The 18662-nt window shown below is 34.5% G+C and overlaps 1 protein-coding gene across 1 annotated transcript in view; it reads right to left on the minus strand.

Moving 5' to 3' along the window:
• The window catches only part of CSMD1 (CUB and Sushi multiple domains 1), a 1239551-nt gene that overhangs the window by 160813 nt on the left and 1060076 nt on the right, over positions 1-18662 (minus strand). The window contains exons 38-41 of the mRNA XM_030037616.2: positions 13447-13565; positions 7891-7960; positions 5511-5627; positions 1095-1304 (exon numbers count right to left, since the gene is read on the minus strand). Of these exons, the coding sequence (XP_029893476.1) occupies positions 1095-1304; positions 5511-5627; positions 7891-7960; positions 13447-13565 (516 nt within the window). The remainder of the gene's footprint in view (positions 1-1094; positions 1305-5510; positions 5628-7890; positions 7961-13446; positions 13566-18662) is intronic.

Below are 18662 nucleotides of genomic sequence, written 5' to 3' on the forward strand. Positions count from 1 at the left end.
GAGGATAAGCTGGAACACAAGGGGGTTTTTCTTCTGCCAAATTACTCTACCCTTTCACATGACAGGAGGTGGTGAGTGATTGTCTTTGCATCACTTGTTTTGTTTCATTTTCTTTCCTCTTCCCCTTATCCTTTACTTATTAAACAAAGTTTTTTATCTTGGCCCCCAAGCTTTATTGCTTTTACTAATCCTTTTGTCTTCCTCCCATCCCACTAGGGGTAGGAGGGAAGTGAGCGAGCAGCTGCATGGTGCTTAACTGCCCACCAGGATTAACCCACAACACATACATGTTTATACAAACATATCGGCTTATATACATATATATGAAAACCTAACCAAGTTAGCTAAATTAAGAGCCTAGAATAAGGTGGCTTGAATCTCCCTCACGCAGTTAGATGAGAATTCAACCAGCCATTCTATTGTGTTAAACTATTCGGATACTGCAATGGGGCTCAACAGTTTTGAGTAAGACTAACATTTTAGAAGTATGCACGAGCTAATGTTTTATTGTCACTAATGGGGTAAAAAACAAGCAAAAATGAAGATAAAGAAAAAAGCCAAAAGTAGAAGACCACAAAAAGTTCACACTTTCAAATACTGAATATGTGTTTGAAAATACAGATAGAGAAAGTGTGTTATCTGGTGTCTTTTCATTTCCTATTAATTTTCACATAAGTCTAGACTACAAAAATGTAACATAAGAATTATAAAAATTTTCACCTGAATATTTGAAATAACTCATATTATATTTTGAAACCCTCATTCATTATGCTAAATATAACAAGATTTTATGAACTGGAAAACAAGACAGTGAATATTGGCAGTATTGTTCAATAACAGTATACCTTGATGGGATGGAAAGGGGTATCAGCCATCATCTTTGGCAAATGACATCACCTTGGCTTCAGGTTTTTAAATCAGTAAAATAAAGATTCCAATTCAACACAATTTCAGTTGTAAAAAAGTTCAACCTATGGATTAATCAATCCACAGATTTAAAAATGCTATATAGTATATTCCTAACATTTTTAAAAATCTTTAAAAATTATTTTTCCTTTTTAACCATAAAGTTCATTGTGCTAGTTCCCACTTACCTTGGTATGTCAACTTAAATCCTTGCCTGTTTTCTGAGTGATCACTGTAAAAATGGACCAGTGTTTCATGAGTGGTACTTAGTAAGGGTGATGGGAGTTCTGTTCCACTAAACTGGCCGATCATAGAGCTGGTGTGGTAAGGCCCATTCTGAATTTCAAGGAAATCATGATTTGCTTCAGTAGAGAAATTCAGAAACTGAATGTGTGCACCTGCAGCATTGAGAAAGAAAGAAAGAAAGAAAAATTAAAAACAGAGTTTTATAACTCATGTTGCTTAATGCTACAGCATGCAAATACAAAAAAAAAAGTCATAATAACTGTTATAGGCATTATATTTATATTTCAGATACCATTCAAGGTGGGATGCTTAAATTAAGGAAATAGACACCAAGTATTGCAAGAGTTGGAGCTTCTAATTTTTTTGTTCCCAATAAATATCATAACCACACATGAAGAGACCAATGAAAGGAAATCACAAAGTCAACAACCAGATATTTGTCACGTTCCTAAACCAGCCAACAGAAACACTCAAGCAAGGGGCACATCACAAATCCTGCTGTGTCACAGCATGGTCAGGACTCTGCCGTAAGAGCATTACCGTAGCTGGGCCAGGCCTCTCACAGGGGCTCAGGATCAGCTCAGCACCCAGGAAGGTTACTACAAGTGATCTTTCAGAGGCAAAAGTTGAGCTACCTAGTTCCAACTATCTACTCTACCTTGTTTTTCCTGACCCAAGTCACCTATATTTGCCTCCTCTTCCCTCCAGCTTGGGCCAGTGTGCCTTTAGAGCCATTCTACTCTGTGTGCAGTACTATAAGATGCACGGAACTCCAGACTGGTGACAGATACTTACTCAGAATCATTTACCACAATCCCTCTCCAGAAATCAGGTGGTTGAACCAGGCCTTTCTCACAAAATGAAAGGGAGAGAGACAACTCCCAAAATGCTGAACAGTCAGAAGAATAAGCATAATCTCATGCAAAGAGCTGTTTTTAAGTTCTGGCACTACCGCATGTGGACTAAGGACTTGAAATTCAGGCTTCTCAAATTATGTGTATATATAATATCAAAAGAAGGATGGAGGATGAACCGCTGGTTTAAAAGCCAAGTAGTACCAAGTAACTTGCAACTGCAGCGCTTGGGCCTAACTTTGCTCTGGTAACCTACGAAGAACTAGCTGGAATGGAATAAAACAGAATTACTGAAGGATCCAACAAAGCAGTGTGAAATATTCAATGCCTTAACTCTCTGCTTGACATTCTTATTCAGCAGTAGAGTCATCCTCATTCCAGGAGAGTACCTTACAGTTTACCAGCATAATCATTCATAGCTCATCTCTTTGCCTCTGTGGTTTGACTTGTATAAAAGGCACATTTTTTCCTACAGGAGAAACTAAATAAGCTACCAAATAAACTGGTTGTTACAAAACACTCGTAAAAATATGGGATATTAAGCTCTAGTACCTCCTCTGACCTGTGCAGAGCAGGAGATATGAAAACAAGTATTTCAGCTGCTGAAGAAGAAAACTTATTCCAATGCTATCAATAGAGAGGCATTTACAGAACATATCGAAGTCTCAATATCAGCCATCTCTTGTATGATGTCTGATACAGTTAGTCTGACTTGAGTGAAACCACTAATTTTATAATGTTCTCGGGATTTAAGATAAGGTAGGACACCAAGAAGCTTGGAAACATCTTGACTTCAGTATCAGCATTTAGTGATTCCCACCAGCAGCATAGGAATTCTAAAGAATTGAGCAGCCACTTAATATTATAGTTAAATTGCTAAAGTGACAAGTAGATAATTGAATCTGACATATGTATATAGACCCAAAATCAGTGTTTAGGTATTTAAATAAAAGTGGCCTACTGTTCTGAAATAGTCTCTGATGAGCCATGGAGTGCATTTAAAATTGAATCAGTCTTATTTAATTACTGAGGAGGAATGTGTATGACTAGTTGTAAATATTCAGTACAGAAAAGCTTTAAATCTTAAAAGTAAAAAGTAGATTTACCAGTAGCTTTAAAAAATTTAAATTGCCTAGAATAGCCACGTTTTAAACACAAACATAAACATTTTTTTTTCTTAAAGGTTTTTCAAAGACGCTAATTTCAATCAGAGGGGACACTGTATGCGTCACTCAAGCCTTAACTCTAAGTTTATACAGCTTCCAATTGTCAATGTGATATGTCAAAGTTTCCTACACTAAATCATTTCTTACATAAAATTATACAGAATAAAACTGATAGCTACAGAAAATAAATCAGTATCCAGTCAAACTATAATTAGACTACTTCCTGCTCCAGTCTCAACAGGATTTCCTCTCTCACTCGAATAGACTCTTAATAATGAGAATTCCAAGCTGAGCTAATCTTTTTTACAAATGTTAATCAATTAACAGCTACCTGAAATCATTGCAAAATCACTGCAAGTCACTTGAAAAGATGTACTTCCCATCTATTTAAAATGTTTGGATTTTAGTAGTGTCTTCTTTTACACGATCAGTATATTTTCATGTAATGAAGAGAGCACTATACTTTGGGACACATTTAGCTCCCACAATATTATTGTTGGACATTGTTTAAGCACTCCTGTGTGCTTGCGCTCCGTCAATAATATCATGGGCTTCATTCAGTTACAAAGTTTGAATAAATGGATGGAATAAAGGAATACTTACTGAGGGATGAAGTCACTGTGAGGTTAATTATTTCAGTGGAATTTGAATCAATCATTACATGTTCATGAGTGTCCTCTTGATCAGTTTTTGTGCACAGTGCTAAACTCTAACTCATTCAGTATCACCTTAAAATCCTTCCCCCAAAAATCCTGGAGCATTATTAAATTTTGGAAATATTTTCTATATTTCAATGATTTCATGTATTTACTTTGATACAATAGAATGAATGTAGACAAACGGCTCTTAAGTAGACAAGCTTATACTTGTAATTAAAACAGTATCCAAGATTTTGCAATGGAAGTTCTCTGTGAAACATCACATCAATCACAATTTTTAAACCTGCTATAAAGACATTATCTGTGGATTATTTGACAAAGACTTTGGGAAAAAGATCCCTGAAGCAACTTTATGGTAAAAAATGTCCTCTTCTAGTATTTTTGAAAGCAATGATAGATCAATGGTATGAACACCTTGTACCTGTTAAATCCCTTGCCAAACAAAACCATAATCTTTTCTATTTATAGGATTTCCACTACCAGACAGTGTCTGAGAAGTGAGAGGGATAATAATAGGGTACAAGACACTCTTGTGTAAATTCATGAAACACTGTCTACATGGAAAAGCTTAAAGAAAAAGAGCAACTCTGAGAAATATGAAGGGCTGTTTTTAAAAGGCAGTATTGTAGTAACCCAGTTAGGATGACATCACGCCAGAACAGTTGCTTATCATTTATATTTTCTGCACATGTAGCAGTAGAATGCCAAAATTAGCCAAGGATGTCCTGTGGTTGTCCTAAGGCTATAAGGATATCTAAGGCTACCAAGGCTATCCATAACTACAATGGATCGGTTTTACCAGGTATGCACTGATAAAGGGCACTATTCTAAATAATAGCACAGGATTTTTTAAAATTAACATGTAAAATACACTCTATGTAAGTAGTACATCTTACTGCAAAAATCCCTCTTATAAATTCAAATGGAAAGCACAGAAAATAAATTCATTTCCAGAGATGGTTATAGGGAATTTAATAATAAGCTTTTAAAATTAATTTTCTTATTTGAGCGCTAGTATTGAATTCACAGTATGGGGCATAATGTTTCACAGCAAGAAAACTTATTCCTTTTATTTCTGATAATGATAGAAGATTGAGTTTTATACATGCACTTATAGATCCCTTATTACCCATGATTACCTTCTCAACCTAATTATTATTAATTTGTGGAGATATTTTCTGTATGACAATAGTTTTAGTGCAAACCTAGAAAGTTTCTAAGTTGGCAACTCTTACCTGGGATTTGCGATATAGTTTTAAAACTTTTCTGACCAAATTCATAGTGCTAGAAATGAGGTTCTGTCCAGTTTCATAGAACATAAGAAATGTTGTTAAAAAGTCACTTGGGGGACAATGAAAGGACATTAAACAGAGGAACACTAATTAATTTAGAAGTTACTTTATATATTTCATCTGATATATCTTCATGCAGCAGACTTCATTTGCTCTGAAATCAGTTTCCAAGACAGGCTGAGCTTTACAAATAACAAGCTGCTTTGACAAAGATATATTTTTAAATTGCCTACCATTTTAAAATCAAAAGATAGTGCATAATTATGTAAGGGGTTCACCATACATTTGCTGGATAAAACCTACTTCATACTGGAAATTAGAATATTCTTATATGTATTTAAATCTGATGGTTACAAATAATTGCTCTTCAAATGTAAGTTTACTTACCATATCCAATAGGCAATAAAATTTTCCATGTACAGTCTAAGTTACTAGGGTAATTTCCAGGAAAACCTGGGCTCAGGATCACACCACCCATGTTTGTCAGTGTTCCACCACATTTAGCTATGAAAAATAAAAAGAAAGTCACTGTATCTTTTAATAATATTATTTCTTAATCTTTGGCATGAGATTAATTAAAAAACAGATTTTCTATTTTATCCCCATGACTTCCAAGCAGTGAAATTTATTAAATTTATCACAGTCAAAACATTCCTTATGAAGGAGGGGAAAAAAAAAAAAAAAAAGAAAGAAAGAATTTGTGTTACAGCAAAATGCTTACTTAATGCAACATGTTCAGTGTGATTTTACTGCAAATGTGTAGTTGCACATATAGACTGGGTAACCCATTGTCTCAGTTTGCCAATTAGAGTTAAAAATGTCTGGTGCTATGTTGAGATAGGCTTCATAATCAGAGGAACAAATTTGGAATTAAACTGAATTATGATACTGATCCATGACGCAGCTGCAGTTCTACTAGTTAATATAGCTAAAACCATACTTGAGTTTAAAAACAAACAAACAAACCCCAACACAGTTCGTTCTTTAATTCAGAAAGAGGATAGACTAGCTGCATAACAGAATTATTCTTTGCTTATTATTTGTATGCTTTTCTTCAGCAAATTCACGTGTTTGGAGATAGAAAAGCCATTTGCATAATTTAGGATGACATAAAGCTAAACTATAAATATGTGAAGTTACTTGTAAGGAAGTGGCTGAGTTTACACCTTTGCTAGGAAAATAATATGAAGGAAGAGTAACTTCAATACATCAATTATAAATTTTGTAATTTATATTTACTATTTGAGGAATCATTATTTAAAGCCTATGAATCTTCATGTCAGGTATTACAGTGATGTATGATCTGGTAACAGAATTGTGATGCTGTGATACTGTGCATTGTGATAACTGTACTGAAAAAATGAAAATAATCTACTGGTTAGACCACACAAGAAATTGAATCAAAATAGGAAGAACTCCACTAAAAAGTTGAGAAATCAGTCCCAAACTTCTTAAATATCTCTACCTCCTTGCAATGTTAAATACATTATTTAGTGAAAAGAACAGATTTTGGTTTGCTTTTCTAGAAAAATCAACAATTTAAAGGTTGGAGGCTGGGGAGGGTCATGTTTTAAGGGTTTGTTTGTTTTCTTGGGGACATTTTAGCTTCCAGGACAGCAAAATTTCATGAACTAAAGGGAAAAAAAAAAAAAAAAAAAAAAAAATCAATGAGCACACTGTTTGCAAATAGGAACCATACTTAATATACAAGGTAAAACATAATATTAGCAAACACCCCCCCACCCCAAACCGCAAAATACACCTTCCTGAATAAATATTCCATTTCTAAAATTGAGTTGAAGGAACTGCATTGCTTTCATGTTAATCAGAAATGACTGCTTCTGTAGAAGTTGACAATACAACATAATATATAGGCCTAACAAGGAATCTTTTAAAAAAATTTCACATTAATATTGCTTGATATCATTCAAATCTTTTAAATTCCTCTAAGATATGAAGCTAAAAGGAACAGCTTTTGCTGACTGAATATTAAAGTTAAAAGCGTTCACCGAAGAATGTATTTCAAAGCTGAAGTGACAGAACGTTATGATGGAGCTGTGCTTCTCTCCCCTCCATTCCTGCTTTTTCTTGAAATAAGCACACCAAAATCTTGACTCTCTTAAAGTTTGTTTAATCAAGAAACAATACAGCAGAACAAGATTGTTATCTACACAGGGAAGACTGATATCTATTGGGTAAGGTCTTGGTGTGCTTAAAAGGGAATTTTTTTTTTAGCTTTGCTTTTTAACTCGGCATTATTTAACGGCTCTCTCAGATGAAGAGAGCCAGCCTTTTGTGGATCCCTAAAACCCTTTTTCATTCCACCACCCCGGAAGGCTTGGCTTCAGAGCTGCTCTCCACTGTAGACAGCTGCTTCTTTGAGAAGTCTCCTAGGCTCCCTGCATGACCTGCCTTGTTTTTGAGAAGGTCCTCCAAGCTGAGCATGCTGCAAAGGAATGTGTTAACTTCCTCTCCCTTCTGAAGAAGATTCAGCCTGATTCAAAGCAGAGTATTAAGGACAAGCTAAACAATGGTAAACATCTGGGTTTCCTCCTTTGCCCACTCTCACAATATTTTTTAAAATAGCATATACACTATATAAAAAGAAAAATTTTATTGTAGTTTTTCCACATTTCATAGATACGAATGGAAACTCAAAAAGTTTGGAATGAAACAGAATTAAGTGAAGGAACAACAGGCATGACAAAGCCAGGGGTTTCTTCTGGCTGATGCTCAGAACACACTGAAAACAAGTAAATATCCATACCAATGCAGAGAGGAGATGGATAGTTCCAGCGTCGAACTGTTCCTGGCATGCAAGAAATATGAGAACGGCCCTGTTTGGAAAGGGCAGAATATTAGATTACAGATACTCATTATGAGATTTTCCAGGAAGGCAGAGCTACAGAGGACCTCCTAGATTCTTATCTCTGTCTTTTCTTATATTAACCAACTGCATTATAATTACTTTTATGAATTTGTTAAACTCTCTTTTCAAATACTTCAGGTTTAATGTTCTATTTTTTCTGCTGCATAAATGTCCTAAAACTCTTCCTTTGATAACTTGAAAACCTCTTCATGTTTTTGACTAAATATAAGGCTGGTAACAAGACAGAAGCACCTGACTACATGCATTCATATGGTCAAACTGGTTCACTCCTTATTTCAATTCCAGGGTTCTCATCCACAATGTAAGCACACTAGTTCTTTTTCAGGCTGCAATCTGGAGTGAATCAACCATTGCTCTGAATGAACGGTACGGACACAGAGAGGAATTTGTTCCACATCTGCTTGCTACAGATGGTATGGATGTGGACCATGCCAAGACAGTCGTCCACAGTTATCAGCAAGCCTTGAACTCTCACATGGCCTCACAACATGACCCACTGCATACACGCAACACCTTGGCCGACAGCTATAAAAGTACAAGTGCCTCTTTATTTAGCTGTCATGTTTAATTTACTCTGCCTATTTTTAAGAAACGTCACAAGAACCAAGCAGAATCATGTGGTGGTAGCTGGAAGTGAAAATGACATGGCTGTAACCTGCAAAGCCTATTCCCACACACTTCAGGGTGGCTGTCCCGGACCAACCGCAAAACGCTCCCAGCTTTGCTTGCACTGGGAACAGTTCAAGCTGAAAACTTAACAGTAGCACGAACAGAAGTTTTTATTTGTCAATTCTGTCCTCTGAGGAACTCAGGTTATGCATTCTGCTGTTGAAATGTGAAAGCTGAATAAACTGGCAGGAGTGAAAGAGTCTGATAAAAAGATTGAGACGTGGGACTGGGAGCAAGGTTTAGGTCCTGTTTTAATCGTCTGGATATACAAACTTGGGCAAGTCACTTAACATTTCTTGTTTATTTTTATCAAGTATATTAAGAGTCTAATATTTAGTAAGTTAGCACATTTTATCAATATAATATGAAGGCTTACTTAAATATTAGTTGTCCATAGCAATCAAAATCTCATAAAAATAAGACAGAATAAGTAAACTATGGTAAAGGCAAATCCATTTGATGAAATTGCTTCTGCATTATTTGGTATGTTTACAAAAAAGAAACTACACACACTACCTTGAATAAAGTTCATATAGAATTGTATGGAATAAAACTAGTTTAATTAATCATTTAGTTAAATACATTTAGACAATGAGCTTCTGAAAGACAAATTGAAACACTTCCAAAAAATGGCTTGAAGGAAAAAAAAATCAGTTTTCATTAAAATTAGGAAAACTTAAATTAGTCTTTTTCTTATAAAAGTACTACAAATTGATAACAATTCAATATTTTTTTAGAAACCAACCTTTTTTATTTTAGCACTTATTGTGTCATCTTAGCAAAATGGATGAGGTTTTGAATAATTTAGTTAATGCAACACTCCTTGTTTTATGTTATTCTCTCCTCCTAGTCTTCTATGATTGCATGTCTCTGATGTGAGTCGGGGGGGGAGCCATAATTTAACTACCAGAGTCAGGAAAAAAAATAAAATGGCCTATAAAAGATCTTTTGAAAAATAAAATTAAATGATTCCTCTGGCTTCAAGCCTCTTCCCAACAAGAGCACACTCTGATTTCAGTCTTTTAAAGTCCCCTCCTGGGGGGAGACACTTAATCCTACAGCTAGCAATTACCTTTCTTATGCATCTCCAGGTAGTAGTTTGAGCTCTATGACTTTTCTGGTAAGTCTCAATTATAAACTAATCCACACCTGATTGTTATTGCTAGCTGTGAATATGTTCTCTAAAGACGGAAGTAAATTCACAGCTAGAGTGAAAAAAAAAAAAAAAAGGATCTGCAAAGTTATGCTGATCTATACTTGTTGAATAGCAAATATACTGTGCCTTGTAGAACCTTATTTTCATTATTATTTCTTTTTAATTTGGAGCCATTTTTACTTGTCCTGTCTGAGGAACATACTACACATACATGTGGATGCACTTTCTTACACCAGTGTCCATACAGCATAGAAATCCTCATTAATATTTTTAAAAGGTTCAAACTCTTTTCTATTGAATTTGGATATTGAAGGTCTTTTGTTTTACACTTTAGACAAGATCATGAAACTAGTTTTTATATAAGTCATATTCCACAGTGAGGATTAAATTTGTATATTTATGGAAACAGAAATAAGAAGTACAGTTAAGGAACAATATGCTATGAAATTTTAAGAAAGTATTTCATTATAGAATCCCTGTAAGTATAAAACCAAAACTGCAGTTAGTCATATTCAAGGACTACAGAAAAGACCTGCATGTAGACAAAAGATGTCATGTGGTTTTGCGACAGTGATATACACAGTGTATTAAAGTTTAGCATTAACACAGATCGGTTTCTTATGTGCAGATCTCTTTCTCACAAACACATGACTGTGTTGTACTAATACTGTATTTATGAACTCACATTTCTGATTTTTTTCTAAGTAAAAATAGATCCAAAATATCAAGTCAGGGCTAACAATGTGTATCTTCAAAAGGTTTCCTGTACGCATTCCAACTACTTCTGAAGTATTCATATTCTACTGTTATCATTCCACCTCAATATTTTAGCAATACTATTTTAAGTACGGACAGAAAATTCAATGATGCTGTACCTTGAGGGTTTATCTATTTCTAATCCATGTCAGAAAAATGGTACCATCCCCTTTTTTCATATGCAAAATGCAGATGTTTCATAGTTGAAAAAGTAGGGAGAGAAGAGTGTGAAATATGATGGGCAATACAAGTAGGAGTCACCTCGCCAAACCGAAGCAGTTTAAAGCTAGATACCCATGTTAACCATTTGATATCCTAATCAGTGAAGAAAGGCGATACTTTCAGAGTAAGGTACCTGTCCTAACACAAAATCTTAGTATGAATCAGCCCTTTAGGTGTGTGGCTATTTATCTGTAGTGTCACAATGAGACCCTAAACAGCTGATTCAGATTAGATAATTAGTGTGTAGATGGAATAAATTGGATTAGATGCTATTCCATCTCCAGAGGAAACAGTTAGTATAGGGTAAGTTTTTCACTTTTTTCTATCAGATCACTGCTATAAGCTTACCCAACAATCAGATGTTCACCTATATATATTTCAGTCTTAATGGCTCAGAAGCAGTGGCCTGGATCACAGCAATGAGGTGCTAAGCTATGACAGCCCTACCAGCATCACCATCAGATCCTGACTCTTTCACCATAGGGTTGAACTGAATAAAAATATATAAAGAATTCCACACAGCTTTTCTACAAATATTCAAAATAGGAATCTTTCTCAAAGAAGCAAAAAAGAGATTACTTTTGAATTAATCCAACAACTCTTAAAATACAATTATATTTATTATTGTTTAACCAAGTTTATTATAGGCTGACTTTCAGATAGATTTTGCATTGAAATAGAATGTCCTGAGTCTAGGGATTAATAATAATAAATTTAGCTCAATGCATACAAAAAAAGGACTATAAGAACATATAAGCTACATCTGTACTAGTGGAAGTGCTTGGGCTTGTTTTCTAGCCTTGAGGTCAAATGCATATTCTTTTGTGTATCTACCTCCTCAACTTTTTTCTTCTGAATTCACCTCTAAAACAAAGTGTCACGATGCAAACTGCCTATCAGGAATAGTCTCTGGCTTGTGATAATTACTGAACTGTGATACTTCACCTAGGCCAAAAGCATGCCAGCACATCATTATAACAAATTAATATCACTGAAGATCAAATTTCAGTTCCCATACCTTTGCCTCAGCTATAGCAACATAGAGGTATCTGTAGAATATGGGTCTTCATCATATACTTAGTTTAATGCTACTTTGAAATAGAAAAAGGTTAATGGTTCATTAGCAGTCTTTAAATGGAAGTCAGAATCCATCTGGGACCCAAGCTTTAATGATAGACAGTCCTTTTGAAGGGACCATATAATAAAAATATGATATCAAATCTCTCATTTTCTTACTGACATTACTGCTACCTACAAAGGATACTCTAAGGGAAAGATGAAATACGGAAAAGAAAGGTTTTAAACCAGTAGGTATTTTCAAAATAACATTAAAATTTCCTTTGCTGGAAAGAGAAAAACTTAAGTAGTTTATATTTGAACGATCAGCTGGCTTGTCAGCAATCCCTGAACCATTAAATGAGCAGCAAGTGCTCAGGATGGGTAGAGTAGGCCTTATTGGGCCCAAGTCTTGAATCTTTTCTACTTAGTAGGATACTTATATGACAGAATCTTTTTTGGTATGGATATGGGATGCTTCTGATACAGGCTGTTTCAAGTCATGCTATAAATGTAAAGAGCATGCATTAGGTTAAAGACTTGACCCTGTATCTGTAACACATGACTGAGAAGGTAAACATATTGCTGATTACCTAGAGAGACTTTTCAAGTTCAGGTGTTCCCACAGCCAGCCTAAAGCTAAAATGTTCAGTCTGAATCCTGTCTGAATTTTAGGGGAATGGTAAGGAATACTGAGACCAAAGAATAAGGCCATATGCGCTGAGGGAGTACTGAATTGGCAAACATCAGATAGGGAGCTAGAACTTTATCCTTCTCTGGAGGAGAAGTTGTGACACTTTGCTTTCTCTGATACAATCATATGCTTTTACATTGTCTTGAGTGGGACCTATTACCACCCAAAAGATTCTGAACTCAGATGTTTTCAATGTATTACACCAGGGGTGGAATACATGTAAATGAATTAGAGGAACTAAAGAGGGAAGAAAAAAGCTTCCAGTCTTAGATTTACGTAGTGCTGTGACATTTATAAACAGCAGAACAATAACATGTCTACCATGGGAAACTAAACCAGTGTGTGAACAGTGAACATCCCTAATCTGTGAGCTAATTTGTAATATTTCTTTCCTTGAAAGATTTTTAAGAGTAGATTTAGCATGAATCAAATTTGCTTTAGAAACTAAATTCAACAATTTCTGAGCAGAATATGAAACCCCATGATGTATTTCTACCACTGTGGTTAAAATTTCACCTAGAGGAACCACTTCCAAAAATGGGAAAACACGGTACAGTTTCAATAAGCGCAGTACTAAAATCATTTTCTAGAGAAAATATTTTAACCATGTTATTTTCTTGTCCATTTTGATGTTTTTTACTGCTTGATGGTATGTTAATCTAAGATAAGATTTGCCAGCCAGCCCAGATTTACTGAGGGCCAGACATACTACACATTCATAGCTTTATAATGTGGGATTACTCACACAGGCTCTACTTAAATCACGTCTACGGACACACTACAGACTCTTCATTAAAATAGGTTTGGGGTGGGTCTATTGCCATTTTGTTGTAATTATTACACAGTGTATAATTCGAAGAAAAATGAAAGAAAGAAATACCTGTAATGTATATCCTGGCTCACACTGAAATGACAAAACATCATTCACCATATATCTATCTCCTGATTTGATCCCATTGCTAGGAATTACTGGTTCTGGACACGCAGCAAGGCCTACAGCTGAGGAAAGTAAACACAAAGATTGAAAAAACATAGATAAGTGGACAACAGCTCTTCATTGATATTCTCTGCTCTAATGAATTCTTTCCACAGCATTGGGTTTTTTAAAAGAACATTAATTAAAAATTTATTTCAACATTAAACTGAAATTTTGCTTAAAACACCAAAGTTTTCAGAACTGCCCTGCAGAATACAAATGGTATGACTGAAACACAAAGATTATATACTATGACTGTACCAATTACTGTGTCATGTTGCTGTCACATACCATGGTATTTTATTGTCTTCAACCAGTATGGTAATTCTAGTATATTAAACAGCCTTTTTTTTTTTTTTTTTTTTTCCTTCTTTTCTTTCTTATCCTCGTGAAGGAAATGGAGAGAGAAAGAGGGAATACACTTTATGCATATTCTCTCTTTTCAACAATAGATGAGCAGAACTACTGAGGTTAGGTGGTAGAGCCTTTTGGAACAGCAGCTAAAGGCCAAGAGTGTTTCTTATGTTTAGAAAACTCCATTGACTATAAAGAAGTACAGACATTTGAAATTTAGTATTCTTAACCCAAAACTAAATCTTTGCATAGATGTGACAGGACAGTCTGTTCTTAACTATTTTTAAGCCAGGTGTTAGCAAACAGATTAGCTTTACAAAGAGACTCCATGATTAGTAATTTCTCAAATGTGTTCACCTAAATTTGGCAACCCGAAGTACTAGCTTCTGCTTTTTGCCAAGCACGTATCACTTTTGGTTTTTTTCCTTGGGTGCTTACCTAAGGAGTTTGTTAGTCAGTACAACCGAAAATTACATATCATCTCTGCTAGCTAAGCTAAAATGCTCCAAATGAACACGACAGTTGAGAAACTGCTTATTAGATTCAATAACTCTGTGCTTTTAACATTTTCTTCGCAAACAGAAGGACCAGCAGAATTAGTTTGCTGGTTTATGGTCTGACAATAGAATCTCATTCCCCTTATAATATTAAAAACCTTATTTGAAGTAAAAAATAAATTTAAAATGTATAATCTTAATCATAAAACAATTTATTAATTAAAGAAATTTACTACTGAAACATAAATTTGTAACTGCTATATTTATTAAAATATGACGTGTAAAAGCCAGAACAGAATGGAAATTATTTTCACAATGTATGAGAAGAGATCTTTAGAATTTATTAGCATAAAATTCTGTAAAAATCAGACAAAAATAATACTTTCCTGATTGTGATACTATGTGTCCTTCAGTTCACCTGTATGAAAAAATAATTGACTAAATGCTACAACTCTCACCGTCTTCTTATGAAATCTAACCCCTTTGGTGACAGTAAGTGCAACTTTACAGAGTGTTTAGTACAGAAATTACATGATATCTGGCTTTACTCTGATATCTGACATTTTGGAGTCTGTTGTTCCAGATGGTTCATCATGAAACAATATCTGATATTATTCACTGAAACCCTAGTCTTTCTACAGAAATATAACTTTCTTTCAGATAATGCTGCTTACACATTTTGATACAGACAGGGTTTTAACTTTATGCCCTAAACCTTAATATATCTACTTTTCATCACTCAAATATAAATGCCTTACTAATCTTAAATACGTACATAAGAATTTTGTGTTTCCCACTTCAGCCACTTCCAGTCAGTTTTTTGCAGCTCAAGGTTTAGTTGAAGTAAATATATTTTCCCTAATGAAGCACACAGAAGTTTGAAATAGCTTTTATCCTTTCACCTGAAATTGTGATTCCCAAGCCATTTTTTTCTTTCCTGGAAATATGTTCCATAATCCTGTACGTTCTTTCTATGCCCTGTGCCCTTGAGTCTTACTACATTTCACTTTTTTCAGGAATGAACAGAGATAATGGCAGGCCATTCTAATGATGAGTGACAGCTATCAAGGTATGAAGTGCAGTCTTCGTAACAACTGATGCAAGAGTTATCACACTAAATATTTTCTAATTAGCACATAAAGAATTCTTTAATAGTTGCAAGCTACAGGATCTCCCTGAAGTAGTTCCTTTGTGTACTGGAATGTATAATTTAGGAAAATATCTAAACATACTTTAAAGATTTTCAGCAATTTCTACCACAGAAGTTACAATTTTTTATGTTCTACCAATATGATCAACTTTCAAATGATGTTATGGTGATTTCATGTGGCACTAGGACTTCATGTGTGGTCATTACCTGGAACTGTAATGTTCCAAATAGGCATCAGGATATCATCATTAACTTCAACGGTTTTGGTTTTGTTGCAGTTTCCTAGTATCATTCTTTTGGTCAACCACTGTGTATTCTACAATACCATAAATGTATCCATGTCTGAAAAATTTATTTGAGTATAGGTACTAAATAGCTGTGATCTGCAACCACACAAACTGTCTATTTGCTCCAGCATTAAGTGAAGGGCAACATCTTATTTCAATAATTCAAACTATAGTATATAGACTGTTGTTTACTCATTTGAGAATCCAGTGTTCAGACACCACTTCAGTGAATCAAGCCTTATTTCTGCATTTCCTTACCCTTCTCACTCTTGAATAGACAACAAAATTTAAAAAGATCTGCTCCAAACTCATCATTATTAAATAAATAAGCACCTAACAAAAACATTGTGACTAAATTGCTTACAGATAGCAAGGTGCTTGCTGAATTCTGTGAATGTAAATTTGAGGATCACTTCCTGTCTTCAAGAAATCTGTATTCTGGTTGAACTCAGCATTCCTGTCTGTTGAGACTTACAGGCATGCAGTCTTAGTTCTGTATGAATAAAGTTACTTTTGCAGATTTTTCTGAGTCACAGAAACAGTTTTACAACAGTGACTGCATAGCAATACTAATAATGTTCTTGTGATGTAGCTCTTTCCATCATTAGTTAAATAGCATACAGAATTTAAATAGACTATGATCAAAAGAAAATCTTCAAAGTAATTTTCTGTGCAACTGTTAGATACGGAATTACACTACGTATTTTAACTTTAACAGATTCTAATAACTTGGTAAAAACTTTCTGCTAGCTGCTTATACTTTGCATAATACTTTTTATATACTACTACTTTGGTCTGATGATACAACTTACAGTATAGAATATTCTATCAGAATATCACAAAACACTATATAAACCCCACTCATAATTGACTTTATCTGATATACCTGTCATTAAGCAGCAATATTACCTCCCCAAAAGCAAAGAAAAAGTTGGAAACAGAGTTAAATACTATTCTGAAACCTCAACCCCATCATTCTAATCATTGCATAATGCTAGCCTAGTTTAGTTGGATAACTAGTTTAGTTAGAACTTGTCCAAAAATCTAAAGAATGCTCGAGAGAAAGCAAACAAATTCTGGTATCCAGGGACAAACTAGAGAACTTAAATATTCAGAGGCTCTGAAATACATTAAATTAGATTGCATGTGAACAGTCAATAATAAAGGGAAAACATGTTAAATGTCAAGTCCAAGCAATCAAAAAAGGACAAGGATTGCTTAGTGCATGCTCTTCAGAGCTCAGTGTCTGCTATGCAGTATAAGAGAGAACACATCAATGTCAAGAATGATAACCCTCTCCCTGACCTTCTTCCACTTACTGCCTGCTAAATACTTTCTTGGCTCCGCTGTGGCATAAGACAAATATACCTCACTTACATAATTATATACATGCCTACAATTACCTCACATTCTGTCCAAACATCACTGCCATTTCTGGCAGAAAGAAAATCCTTGCTGGCATATCTGACAATGTGAATGCCCATTAGTGTCCATTTCAGAAAGCTGCAAACTGAATAACACAAGAATTTCTTGACAGCTTGACCAAAAGTCATCAGGCTTTCTTTTTTGAATTCCTCCCACCCGTCCCTATGTGGCTAACTGAAACATATTGTTTTTTATTATATTACAAACTTCAAGCTGGAGTGAATTTTCTTTCCATTTTGATGATGGTGTATATCAAAACCCAAGCTGTCCCTTCCAAAACTGCATGCTTCAGACACCAGCCTAGAAAATGCATTTATCTCAAAGAATTACTGCAAAAGTGGTCAGATTCATGTCAACAGCTACTAAGTTGTATAGATATACTGACAGGATCAGGACCTGCTAAATTAAAAATGGCATATTTATGATTCACACCTGCTTTAACACAGGGAAAAAGCTTACTTCACTGAAGAGCCGCATTAAAGATCAAATTGTATGAAAGATCTTAATCTGAACCTACAAAAAACAATATGCTACTTAGAAGAATACATTTTCTTCTCTGCTAGTCTGATTTTTGTCTTTGAATTTATAAGAGATCTTTATGATAGAGAAGTACTACAAAAGATAGCCATTGCTCTCTAGTCTCCTTACCAGCGAATTTGTTATTTCAGCTCCTGAGAACATTTATCACTTGAAAATATGCAACAGAGAAGCTTCAGAAAAGGAGACAGTAATTAAAAGTAAGCTTATGTTCTCACACATATTACATCATCTTGGTATAGCAGTAAAACAAAAGCTTACAAAAAGAATGATGCTGAATTGTGCCATATATCCTAATTCAAAGTAATAAGGCTAGATGACACTATTAAAATATTCAAAGTAATAAGGCTAGATGACACTATTAAAATATTGATTGCATAAAACAAGAGTTTTAATGAAATATTTTAATTCTAATTGCTACATCTGGATATATTCACACATATACTTATAGACATTTGTGGCCTAAACCTACATGTCTATATTCATCATATATTCAGTTCTTACTAAAAGAAACCTGACCAACTGAGAGGTTCAAGCAGCATGCTGTATGAGCAAATACTCATTATTTCCAGACTTTTAAAAAATTTGTTTATATTAAAGATTAATTTAATTGTTATATTAAAGAAAATATTGAAACTACTACTGAATTAATAAATGAGATTTTAAGACCAAGCTTGAAAGATCAGTGCCCACAAATACAATCGAATTAAACAGGCACATTTCTAAACCATACTGTTTGGATAGTTGTTTCCTTTGTTCATTAAGATTAAAAGGAATTCAATCAAATAGCAGGAATATTTATTCTTCCTACTGTTGTACATATTAGAAATGCAACAAAGCACATTTTGATTGAACTTGCTGGAGGTTGTG

This window comes from Aquila chrysaetos, chromosome 15 (genome assembly GCF_900496995.4).
Source record: "Aquila chrysaetos chrysaetos chromosome 15, bAquChr1.4, whole genome shotgun sequence".
NCBI classification, from domain to species: Eukaryota; Metazoa; Chordata; class Aves; order Accipitriformes; family Accipitridae; genus Aquila; species Aquila chrysaetos.